Source organism: Spea bombifrons, chromosome 10, assembly GCF_027358695.1.
Source record: "Spea bombifrons isolate aSpeBom1 chromosome 10, aSpeBom1.2.pri, whole genome shotgun sequence".
Classification (NCBI taxonomy): domain Eukaryota; kingdom Metazoa; phylum Chordata; class Amphibia; order Anura; family Pelobatidae; genus Spea; species Spea bombifrons.
Genome location: NC_071096.1, coordinates 36652505 through 36665806, shown reverse-complemented (window position 1 = coordinate 36665806; position 13302 = coordinate 36652505). Strand labels below are relative to the sequence as shown.

At 47.4% G+C, this 13302-nt stretch overlaps 1 protein-coding gene across 1 annotated transcript; it reads right to left on the bottom strand.

The window, feature by feature from the left end:
• Positions 1-1857: 1857 nt before the first annotated feature.
• On the bottom strand, positions 1858-13177 carry GARRE1 (granule associated Rac and RHOG effector 1). The gene is made up of 13 exons (XM_053449641.1): positions 12342-13177; positions 10444-10644; positions 8295-8435; positions 8101-8196; positions 7589-7750; positions 7337-7495; positions 5733-5830; positions 5449-5574; positions 4211-5253; positions 3477-3642; positions 3107-3244; positions 2766-2844; positions 1858-2559 (listed from the first exon to the last, which is right to left on the bottom strand). The coding sequence occupies exons 1-13, from the start codon at positions 12831-12833 to the stop codon at positions 2254-2256; spliced, it is 3207 nt and encodes a 1068-aa protein (XP_053305616.1). The 5' UTR covers positions 12834-13177; the 3' UTR covers positions 1858-2253.
• Positions 13178-13302: the final 125 nt, after the last annotated feature.

The window sequence follows — 13302 nt, the reverse complement described above, 5'->3', positions numbered from 1 at the left end:
TCAAAAAAAAAAGTCAATGTTCCAGGCCGACGCGCGAACCCAGTAACTAAAATGGAAACACAAAAGTGGGCTTTAAACGCTCCCGTTATGTATTTTTTTTTTCTTTAAATAGTTTAGTGTTATGTATATATTTGGTATAATTAGATAAACATTTACGTCTTTAAGAAAAGAATAAAATAAAAGACATAAAAAAACAAAATGAAACGAAAAGAAACGCAACTCGCCTGTCATTTAGGAAAACAGTGTTACTCCGAGGAATGAGTCAACGTAATATCCGTGATCGAACGATTTAAGAAAAAATACAAAAATAAGATTAATACTGTCGATACTTTTTCATACTAGAAAATATGGGATTCTCTCTCTCCTTTTTTTTTCTATTTTTTTTTTGTGAACGGTTAAAGTTTTCTTTGTAAAAGATGAAATGACGTTTTAAATACATAGAAACTATATAAAGAATATTTTGTAGCTTCAATTTAGGATACAAGGGGGGTTTGTCTGTACATATATCAGACCCTAATTACCCCAGAGGCGGGGGTCTAAGGCTTTTTGCCCACCCTGACCCCACCCTGCAGATTAGGGTCCGGTTAGTTCTTCAGCACCATTTAAATGTCCTGCAAGCCACTTTGGTTGGAAGAATATTCCTACTTTATGTGAACCAGCTGGCATAGCGCATACCATCTAAGTGACATTATGCTCAGGTTATTTTTTTTTTATTTTTACATTAAAAATATAATTTTTATTATCTAGTTGCTACTTTTTAATTTAACTATGTCTGAGCCAGCTCACGTTTTCCATGTTTACTCTTAAAGTACACATATTATATATATATATAATTTTTTTTAATTTTTTGTTTTCTTTTTAAAGACCGGAAGCCTTTGGCTCTCCCCAGGTATATGCGGCAGGAGGTGCGTGTGCATAATGCCTTTGGCCGTATAGAACAATATCAAAGTTATCAAAATGAGTTAGAAAGAGTCACAAAAAATGAGGGTTAGGTGACCTTACCCCCCCTCTAAACCCACACGGGAGGTACTGAATATAGAACGTGAGCAGGAATGCTTACCGGGTTGGCGTTAAACTCTGCATCGCACATTTCTTAAGAAATTCAGTTTTAGTACAAGACACGAGAGGCTTTATTTGTTACGGTTGCATTTTTTTTTTCCATTCCACAAGAAATACATAAAGAACATGCCTCCCCGTGCCTGTCACAGGAACGCTACCGAGACACTCGCAGAAAGCGAGACTTGGCGGACATGTGCCCTTTAGAAAGGCTCTTCTAATGCTTTATATGTGCCCCTCGTCCTCGGGGTCCAGAAGTCCCATTCTGTGCAACTTTTAAAAAGGGACTAAAACTAAACAGTGCTACAAATACATCATCTGGCATTCCAGAGTTTGTCAATGCAAAAAAAAAATTTTTTTTGATGCAAAGTGGTCCCTATTGCCATGGCAACCAATGGAACAGTCCAATAAACCGTAACATTCCACTGGCTACTATAGCAATACGACGACTTTTAAACTTAAATCTCTCCCAAATTACTGTTTTTTTAGATCTCTTCCACCAATATCATTGATATAACGTCCAACCCTTTTCTTGTATACCCAACAAACCCAGCAGTTGGCGACCTCCCTTCCAATAAATTGCGGCCATAAATGTATTATCTTTACACCGCTCCCTGCCAAAAAGAGATCCAATATAGGGGCTTAACGTATCACTGCACCCGGCAATGCACTTATATCTGTATAAATGTATAGAGTCCCGCGGGACAGACCACTAAGCCGTCAGAATCAGCCAGACCCAGCGTGTGGGGTCATGCAAACTGCAGTCTTCTCCGACAACAATTCCCATTATCCAGAAGACTGCAGTTCAATTGCCAACTCAAGCTGACGGACCGCACGTTCCTCAACAAGATCAGGAATAACGAGTCATGCTGAGCACAAATGAGATCCATTCGCAGCTGGAAATGCACATTTTTGGAAAATATAAACCAAAAACAAACAAAAAATGACATATATAATATGTAGGGCGATCCACTCGAAACCTCAACGCCAAAACTATAATGAAATTCTCACTCGTATAAAGGATGCAGAGTTACCACTGACCTGGTTTCTTACTCGAATAGCATCACAACCAAAATAAAAATCACCCCAACCATCACGTTACCGACAAACGAGCCAAAGGAAAAACTTTTTCGCTTTCTTTTTTTCCCCCACTCTTTAGATGAAGCGGCGCACTTTTCTAGAAGGATCCGCCGCCGGTCAGAAGGGATGCAGGTATGAGGGTCTGCGCTCGTGTTTCATCGGGAAGGATTTAAAGCCCTTGTTTGACTGCTGCGATTGCTGCTGCTGCTGCGAGTAGGCAAAAGTGGAGGAGATCCCCGCAGGAGGCGCACAGTCGCCGGCCGTCGACCAAACCGGGGACGGTAGGATTTGCATTGTGTCGTTCCACTGGCTCACAGGGTTACTCATCTGGTACAGAGAAGAGCTCTGGCCGGGCAGTGTGTTGGTGAGAGGGGATGAGTGCTGCCATGGTGCTTTTGGCGGCCATGTTTTGGTTTTGTTCTCCTGAGGCAGGACATAAAGTTCTTTGTCAGGTCCTCATTCATAACCTCATGATACCAACTATTTCTATACAGTAGCTTCGATAGCCAATCGTAATTTGCGGTTTAAAATTATTTAAGCCCAATCTCCAAATAAAATAATATATATACACACACATTCACACACACAATACACAAAGTACGATCCACATGCTTATGTCAGGCCCTCACCTGATTGAGATCGTCTACTGTAGAAAGCAGAGGGGGTGACGGCAGCGTGCTTGTGTCTTGTTCACCGCTACTGTGTTTTCTGTCAGAAGAAATGAATGAACAAGCTAAGAGATGGCCAAGGCATACTCTTTCATCCATTTCATTCTACGCAACGTGGACCAGATGCACTTCAGATATGAGAACTGTGCACAGGGACAGTCCAAGCAGGTAGCCGGACACCTAGTCCATTTTCTGGATGGCCGTGGTAGGGAACTACGCCAGCAGACTTGGCCAGGGTGCCGGGTATGAGAACACCAAAATAGGGCAAAGGGAAATATACGGAAAATGAATCTTCCACTCACCTTCTCTGTTTGACAGCAGCCACAAGGTCCGGCCCTGAGAACATAGAGAACAAGCTGTCTCCGTTAGCGGAGGAGGCCTCGTCGCTCGAGCTGGCAGAGTCTCCCTGAGTACCTGACCAGTTACTGTTTAGAACATCCCTGGAAGACAAGACGTCGCCATTTATTATTATCGTTTCATTTCTATGGCGCCGACAATTCAGCCAGCGCTTCTTACAGTCCCTACACTCAAAAGGTCTGACAAAACCAGAACGGTCAGACTCGGACGATACGTTAAGTAGAGACGGCCCGGCTGACTGGGGGTCAGAGCGATAAGCAAACACTCCGACGGGGCTGGAATAAATGATGTTTGCTATGTAAGAAGTGGTCTCACCCTTCCATGAAATACTCGGGAAAGGGCCACGTTCTGTGAGCGTCGTCGGGATGAGGCCAGTTGCTGCGCGTGTTGCCTGGACGTCGAACATGCTGTGCTTGTCTTTTCTGTTGCATAGCTTGATTGACCCCAGCCACGTAGCGGGCAAACTCAGGATCAGACCCCACTAGAGATGTGCAGAGGGGGGCAAGAAAACAAAGACAGAAATCCCACGTCAGTTGCACATTCATTCTGTTACTTGTACTGCGGTTATGCGCATGAATAACCTTTTAAGCTTTACCTCTGAATAAGATACAACAAGTAGACCAAAAGCCGTCCCGTAATAACGGTATTTATGGGATAAAGTCCGGCACATTACCGAATATGTTACGCAAACCCCTCTAAAACCGGACGAGCGTGACCGTGACCTCTGATATCTTTTAGACTTTCAGCCATCAAATAATCGTTTTTTACCTTGGAACGTTCACGCGCTGTTTGCTTTGAATGGTTAGAACATAAGTAAATAGCTATCTTCATGCTGTAAAAACAGCTCGTTAAAAGTGTGGTCTATCCAAAATGGAACAGAGTCCGGAGACTGGCGATACTTTGCTAGACAGGGGGTTATTACGGTAGAGTTAGGTTTAGTTGATCTTAGGGTAAATGTGTAATAATTACATATGATAAATTATAAATACTGTTTGTTCCCCTGAAATTATACCAGCGAAGCAGAACCAAACTGAAAACCGGACAGTCACCTGCAGGATCAAAAGGAAGGATGTCTCCGAGCATCCCGAACACCCCCTCGCTTTGGTCGCGGTTCGGCCACGTGTTATTCCGGGGTCCTTGCGGTTTCTGCCCCAGCATCTCAGACATCATATTGTCCATGAAGCTGCTGACAAGACCCAAACTGTACAGGTCGGGACTTAGATCCGAGACGCCCTGGCCGCTCCACTGGCTCATCTGACCAAGAGACAGCCCGCTCCCCACCGCCTGCGAGGACTGCTGCGCGGGGCTGTTCAGCCACTTCCCGGGAGCGTGCTGCTGCGGAGGCGGCTGTTGCTGCTGCGGAGGCGGCTGCTGCTGCTGCTGTCCCATTGGCTGGAACAGATGCTGATAATACGGCACCTGCTGTTTCTGCGACAGCTGCAGCGGTTGCGGCGGCGGAGGTTGTTGCTGTTGCAGCAGCCCCTGCGCGGCAGCGTGCAGCGACGCATGCGACACTGTTTGCGACTGCGGTTTCACAGTCCCTTGCTTCTGCTCGGTCGCCCCAGAGGACGTAGCGGAGTTCCTTCTCTTGACCACAGGTGATGTCTGTTGGGATTTTCCCATGTTAAATCCCGACAAGAAGTCTATGACATCCTGCATCTCCTGATCGGTGGGCAAATTCATTCCTTTCTCATCCTTTGGATCGTCTCCTTTAAAGAAATCGTCCCTCCGGTCGGTCAGAAGCCCGTTTACCAACTGGGAGTTTGTGCTCTGGTTTGAGTGGGTCGCGTCCATCGACCTGGGGAATGTTCCGATGGTCAGGATGCTCTGCAACTTGGAGTCTGCGTTACTGGGCCCTTTCGTCTTCTCCTCCGAGTGGTTAGTGGTTAAGACGTGTTTGGAAGGCGTGTGAGGGACAGAATAGCTCCCGCTACATGAAGCTTTCTTGGTGAAGCGGGAGGTCAGTTTGGAGAAGGTCTTCTGCAGTCCTCCTGCCGATTTGCTGCAGTTCCCGTGCGGGAGATCCGTCTGATTTCCGAACTCCGAGATTTCCCTCTGTAACTGGATCTGAATAATAGGCAACGCCTGTTCCCTGCGAAGCAAAAAATACAATGGTTTGTAAAACAAACAAAAAAAAAAAAAACACAGGATGACCGTATGTCCCTACCATCACGTGACCAGCGGTATACGAAATCTCTTGCGACGTGAACAGGGACCTTGAAAAGTCAGGCCGCGTAGCTTCCTACACACGAGGACGTCCGTAGGACGTAAAAGTGACGATACTCACCTACCCTCCTTCCACCGCGTTATATCAAACACGGCGGTGTACAAAACGTCAACCAGCCCTAGCGTTTTCTCGGGGTCAAGGCTTCTTTGCAGCAGAGACATCGTCGCAGGGTCTTCCTTCAAACACCTGGAGGAAACGACGACATTCAGCAGAGACATTAAAGGCAAATTCATGGACACAACTGGAGCGTTGAATGAAAACAATCGGCTAAACGTAACGGGAGTTGCGTAAAAGGTTCTGGTGGGAAATAATTGATCATTCATAATCCTAAACAGATTTTGTACCAAGTAGATGGGACCTGCACGACGATCCTGGAACCTTCCACGCTGATCTGCGGTGCGTATGCTTCCTTGTTCTCAATCTGCGCCGTATCGACCACCACCTGGTTCCAGAGCAGACAAAATAAGCATTTTACTTCGGACAGACAGCCCCGAGAGGGGATTTAAACATACATGGGACAGGCATACGGCTCCTGAATCCACAACGAGGAAAAACGAGCGTGAGCAGACTAGAACGGGGCCGAACGGGGCAGATTTGCTATCAAATCCTATATTACTATGTTCTCTATAAAAGCAAAGCCAATTCCTTCCCATCTGCACAGCTCCCAAGCTTCTGTTTGGAGCCCTGATCCAACCGCATGGTGGTTATAACCGATACTTTGGCACGAGCGCAGGAATGAAATACATTCACGCGCAGAGAGGATATTGACTGGTTAACCAAAATTAAGTGGTCTGGACGAGGATACGGAACGTTAATAACACCGACGAATATATGTGAATTCAGATACAATGTCGGAGCATGAAGGAAACGCTGCCGCCGACAGATGAATACATTAAAACTGGGGGGGGGGAGCATTTAGGTCACTGTTCTTCAAAAGCATGCTGATGGACTATCCTTCTTGGATGGCCTCTGAGCAAGACACCGTATGATAAAGTGTTGGAAGTCCAATTCTTAGCAGGAGATCCATCCCGGGAACCATTCCAGTCCTCTGACACTACAAAGCCGCTATCTGGAACATTAAAGTAATTTAATGAAAGCCAGAGAAAGTTTGGATGCCATTAACTACGTACTTAAAATGGCTGATCTTTTTAGGCTTGTAAGGTTATCTGAACTGTTCATTGAAACAGCGAAAGTGTTAAGTTACACGCCTGTGACCTCATGCACGGAATCCAAACGTTAATCTGGCGCTCCCAGCCTAGTGGGCGATGGAGGGGAAACAAGCGATGAGAAAAAACCCGTTTCCCGGCCATGTGGGAGAGGACGGTTGTCAGACAGGTGCTTCCTCTGTTACAGAGAGATGAGTGAAGGAGGAAAGCTGCTCTCGTCAGCGAGACGTCGTATCTGCCAGGAACCCCCGCCGCTCCAAAAGGGAACGAGCGGAAAGCAGAGAGCAGATATCATTGTCTCCTCGCAGCGCAGAAGAACACAGAGTCTGGTTTTATGGGCGAAGAGGACGCGAGCCGCGTGCGTTTATTAACTTTTTACCAGTCGTTCTTTCCATCATCGCCCTGCGAGTCGTAACACGCCACGGAGGGAGTGAGCAGGAAACGTCTGGAGCTTTATGGGTGGCGCAGAGAGGGCTTTTCCCTACCTTGGGTCACAACATACGTGGGATTTTTCCTAGAGCACTAATTAGTGGGGTTCTAACACGTTACAGCTTATAAATAGCCCAAACATAGCCTACGTGTGTAACTATTGCCCAACAAAGACCTGGCAGAGCCGACGGTATATTATGTATATATACAGGCTCATGATGAAGCTGTAATGGCTGAACAAAGTGGACAAAATGTTCTGAAATAATCTATCTGGCCGAATATTCCCGCAAATCTAAATATTAGGGAATCTTTAATAACTTCAGCATGATGTCCCCGTCGGCTGCATCGCTTACCAGTCCAGCCTGGCCAAACAGTAACTGCACTGCAGTTTTACAAGCCCCCCGCCAGGTAGAAGGACACACTTGATTGAGAACTTCCGTCACCGCGGTCTCGTCTCTGTCCGTGACCCCGTTGTGGCCGTCCGCGTCTTTTATCAGCTGCAGCATCGTGTGCTGAAACAGACGAGCGAGGGGCAAGTCAGCGGGTCGCTTTCTTTAAAGCACGCAAAGAAAAAAAAATCAAAACACGGACTTTAAAGGGGATACCGTTTTCAGCTTTAAATTTTCCGCCGTCGACTCGTTGAACGAGGTTCCTTTTAGGAAGTGAGAGCCAATCTGGACAGGCACGGTTGGAAGCTCGCACTGGATCGGCTGAGGTGGTGTCTGCCTCCTTCCTGCTTGTTGTGCTTCTGCTTCGCTACAGCAGCCCTGACGGTACAGAATCGCGATGCCTTATCAAACACCATATTCACTGGAGTCATTATTAACCAACAGGTAGCTGGAGGACGACACTTGGTCTTAAAGAACCAAAATTGCCAGAAATCATACAAACGAGATAAACAAAACCCGCACCAATGATTTGGCTTTGTGATGACCCGCATGGATGGTGATGAAGGAGGTAGGTGCAGGTTGTCCTCGTCAACGCCACCTAAATACCACCGCTGTTACTCACCGCTCAAACAATCCGGCTCTACAAGCTGTAGGAGCCTTGTCTGAATTCCAAACATTACATTACAGACTATAAAAAGCTGTCCAGAGATATATATTTCTCTATCTACCTTCAAACTTTCTTCTATAGCCTTGGGGTTGAGGTGGAAGCCGGCTTTCATCGAATATTCACAGTGACCTAAGCTTTCCAGAGCAATCTTATAAGCCTGTAAAAAAAGCGTCAAGTAGTAATGGGTTAACGACAACACGAACACACGCGGCACCATCCGCAACACGAAGGCCGGGTCTAAAGGAGAAGTCCGACCTGCAGCGTGTTGTCGATCTTCATGTTCAGCTCCTTCAGATGATGCTCAGGAATCGCCAACGTTTGGGAACAGAACAGCTGCTGCACTTCGATCCCCGCCAGACAGCCGTCCACCCCTCTCTCTCTGAGCCGGCTGGTGGCCTGAAATGGTTAAAAAAATAAAAACAGCGGTCAGCAAATCAATAAGCATGGTGGAAAACGGCAGACTTTGTGTCTTTTCTCGTCGGAAATTATGTAATTATCGCGTATTATTTCAGAGGGAAATCAGGGTTGTGTCCAAACAGCCTTCGGGACAAGAAGGACAGTCAAGCATTTGAAACAATGTTCCAAACCGTAACAACGTAACAACATAGGTTACATTGTGTTTATGCTCACGGCCAGCTACATTTCATGTTCATGTACTGTTATGAGATCACATGACCGCCGGGTCAATAGATTTATACAAATACTCGTAAGCCGAGATCCTTGATCACAACGAACCTGCTGCTTACAGAAACGGTACAGTCCCACCGGGTAGGAGATGCGGCTGATTGAGTTCCGTACCGAATACTCTAAGTTGTGGAGGATTCATAATACAGAGAGTCCGGGGGGGGGAAGAAAGGAGGACGCACGAAGACAGGTGGCCGATGGGTTGGTGGAAAACACATAAGGAAAAAATGCAAATTAAGCTAACCGGAACTAGCGAGCTTCGAAACGCCCCAGAGATTTCCACAGAGAAAACAATAAAGAGAAGGGGTTCTGTAATATTTCAGGGTTTTGCTATAAATTAGTAAACTTTGGGGTTTGATGGGACTCTACGCTTCGGAGTACTACATTAAAGAATGCTGAAGAGAGTTAAGGAGCGATCAGGTCCTACAGATGGAGAATACATAGGACGTGGCGTTGTTCTGACGCGGCTCTGGGACACGCCGTTTAGAAGGAGCTCCTGCGACAGCAGCGCCCGTCTTGTGGGAGAAAATCTCTCGCAAGGATCAGGTGCGCTTCCCAAGGGAGGAGTGACACCCGAGGGCACGCGAGACACGCCTGGCAGCCAGATACTCACGCTCTCGCTGTCCATTGAGGCTGGGAAGAAGTAAACATATGATGTAATCAGAGGGGGCAGAGAGGGGGGGGGCAGAGAGGGGGGGGCGGAGGGAGGGTACGACTTCCTAAACGGCTTGGAGGAGGATAGCTAGTGTATCTGCGATGACTGCTGCAAACACAATCACATGCCCGGGCAATCACATGTCACGCTGCATCGGGACGCACGCGTGTGCAAGGGCTGTACAAACCGGCCCTAATTAACCCTTTATGGGTAAAGGAACAATCTGCATGAATTCAACAATTAAAGCTCCCAAGACTGCGCAACAAAAGCGATCTGACCGCTGACACCAATACGCCCATAATCACTCAAATAATCACTCAACGACGACCCAGCAGATCCAGCGGCTCAAAATATAAAGCAACAAACCATAAAAAAAACCTAAAATAATCAGATTCAAGGGTTTTGATCCGGTGCATGTTCATCTAGGACTCACTGCCGCTAGGACGTCATTTAGTTACATTTTCTCAGGAACATGTATAACAGATACAATGTAATATATAATGTAACGTTATTTTTACAGTTAAAAAAAAGACGCACAGAATGACGGACGTTTCGGGAATAGAGGGTCTCGACGAAAGCCAGGAGCGGCTGGCAGATTCCAATCCCGCATTAGAGGCAGGAATTTTTAGGTGGGATACATCTGTTTGTGTTGAAACAGAAGGCAAAGTGCTCTGCGGCGGAGCAACTGTTTACACGTCCCGTCTACCCCCGACCAAGACGGGCCGGATGTTTATTAGGACCACTGTGAGCGATTACAAGGGAAATCTCACTTTAACAGAAAACGGACCCGAAATAATCAGTGGAGTAACGCAGGAACTGATACCAGAGCGACTACCCTCTCCATAGAGACCCCCCACCTACACCATGTGGCTGTTCTTAAAGTAACTGCCCTGCGATTGCCCGCATTACAAGGGGCGGTGTGGCTCCTGGTACCCACTTTGCCCAATCCAGAGCAAGCACTGCCACGCCATGAACATCCCACAGACAGCGGACCCTCGGGGGCCAGCAGCAGACAGCGGACCCTCGGGGGAGAGATACACAGAGAACATTAAAAAACAAGCTCACCTCGGCAGCTCCTCTCCATGACCGCACTGCCCCCTCGTGCTCTCTGCTGGGGCTCATGTCGGACGCTCCGGGGACGTTCCTTCGTTCCTGCGCGATCGCTTCGGCGAAGCACGAATGCGCCACGGGCTGAACCTTCTGCAAAGCTTGAGACAAGAACTGGAAGTGAACCTGCATCACCGTCAGGAAGCAGCGGCCGAGCACCTGCGGAGGACAAAACCATCAACCACAAAAAACACGACGTCACGGCACAAAAACACGACGTCACGGCACAAAAACACGACATCACAGCACAAAAACACGACGTCACGGCACAAAAACACGAAGTCACGGCACAAAAACACGACGTCACGGCACAAAAACGTGGAAAATTACACCCCTTTAACTTTATTCTAGTTGTGACCCCAAATGTCACAGCGGAGTAAGAACGGGTCACCACGAGACAGATGTAGGGGGCATCGTCACCATTAACATGTCAGTCCATTCATTATTTTCTGCCAGTTGGGTGACAAATTCTCATACCAGCTAACTCGGCAAACGCCGACCCATCACGCCGAATGATATAACACGGCCCCGTCATCCGAGATCTGCAGAGCCCGACATGCCAAAAACTAACGCAGAGGAGCAACACAGAGGGGCAAAATCCCACCGTTAGGAGTAACGGTTTGAAGCAACCAATCAATGGCAGCTCTTTGTGTGCATGTAAAATAATATATATAAAAAAAATACAAATGGAAATATCTGTCCTGTAAACTAAAATGTGTTAAATTCCCATTGCCCTGTAAAACTCTTTGCTGTATATATATATATATATAACTATTTTTATTTTTTTAACTAGCAGAGGCAGACATTTCCCGTATATATATATATATATATTTCTTCTAAGTTTGAAGGAAAAGTTTATGAAAAGTTCAAAGCAGTCATAAGTAACACGGGCCACGAAAAGAAAAATATAAAAGTCACTTAACCGCTACTTACTGGAAGCGCAAACGTATAAATGACATATCATAAAACACAGAAGGGCCCCTGGGCCGCGTTTACCGGAGACATGCAGAGCTCCCGACGACTAAATATAATTCATACACAGGGCTGCAAGCTGTATGTTTCAAACTCCTACACAGCCTGCAATGCACCAGATCACGACAAAAAACACCCACCATGTATAAAGAATGCCCTGACTGTCCCCGAGGTCGTGGAGCGAGCTCTCTGTATGGCAATCGGGGAGAAAAAAAGTCAATCCCGTACTATATCTCATATTGCATGCATTAAGATCCAAATTCTAAACCCAACTCCCAGACACACTATGGTAGCTTTTAAACTCCAGGGTTTGTTATTCTGGTTATCCTTCTTATAAAGCATATATATATTTGCTAAACAAAAGTCTGAAGCCCAGGTTAACTAAATGCAGATCAGAGGGTCAGCTTCCCGGTACAACACGCTTGCCGCAGGTCGGGCATATTATTCAGCCACGGAATACATTTGGAGACGGTATAATCCGTAATTCATGTCCGCACACCTCCTGTCACATCACTAAAATCCCCCGGCCGTTAGGAATAAATCAGGCTCTATTCTTCATGTTTGGGATCGATAGTCGTCGTTCTCTGGCGCCTGTTCTAAATATTATCACAGCCCTCAGCCCCTTTTCTCCAAACGCCTCCCACTCCAGGTCTGAAGACAGAAGTCACTGTTCGAGGACATTCATGCGACTCCGCCAACGCCGATCATTTCAGCGCTGCGGGAGGGCAGGGGATACAGGAACGCAACCGTATAATTCCATACCAAACATATATTGCTCAATAAGCCTTCCCTAAATCACCGGCCCCCCGACGCAAAGGTCAGGACGGACGCGTTAAGAGATGAAGGCCGCTAATCAGTTTCTAATAAGCAAAACCGGGACTGACCTCAATGTCCTGCAAGCTGAACTCGTTCTGGTCTTTGAAGTTGGCCGCCCCGGCGCTCAGCTCCATCAACATTTTTGCGATCTCCGGTTTTATTGCTGCCGTGAGTCTGCTGGTGGCCTCCATGACATGGTCCTGCACGTCTTTCAGTTGCATAGCTGCCTTGGAGTAGTGCGAGTTGCGGAAAACGCCGCTGAAAAGGTCCGTGAGAAAAGTGCTGGCTCGGCAGAAGACGTTGAGGGCGTCCAGGTACTTGGAGATGCCCTGCTGAATGTCCGCGATGGGGGTGGTGTGGGCGCAGCCGCCGGCGTTGGCCGAAGAGAGCAGAGACGATGCCGCCGCCGCCGCTGTGGTGGAGGCCAAAGGTGCGCTCAGTGTCCGGCTGAGCTCCGGCATCTGGTAATGCTGGTGTTGCTGCACCTTCTGCTTGGACCCGCCAAGCAAAAACCGCCTCTTGTAGTCCATTTTACTTTCCTGCGCGCTGCAGCAATACATATGTGTCCTCCAAGCCGCGGGCGCTCTATAAACCGGCCGACGGGGCTTCGGAAATACCTTCGGGGTGGCCCGGCTAGGTCAGATAGCAGAGGAGAACAACATACATTGTAGGTTTTGTAAAAGGCATTTCCACAAAGCAAGCGCTGGGTGATCTGTATCAGCGGAGAGAAAGGCAGTGAATGTGCTGAGTGTGCAGTTCGTCGAACTCGGCGCAGCCCCGCTGCAGCTCACAACATGCGCAACCCCAGCCAGCTGAAGCGTCTGCCACGCCGCGCACGTGCCTTCCGCTCGGAAAGTTACTTCTGTTTACGTCTCTCCGGCACCGACGGGAAACCTACGCTGTCGGCTGCGCTTAAAAATAAAAATTAAGGGGGGGGGCTCAGGAAAAAAAATTGTATAATCCTACAAGGAGATCTCCAGAATCCTCAATCACAAAAAAATAACACCACTGATCAACAGCTGGTACTCG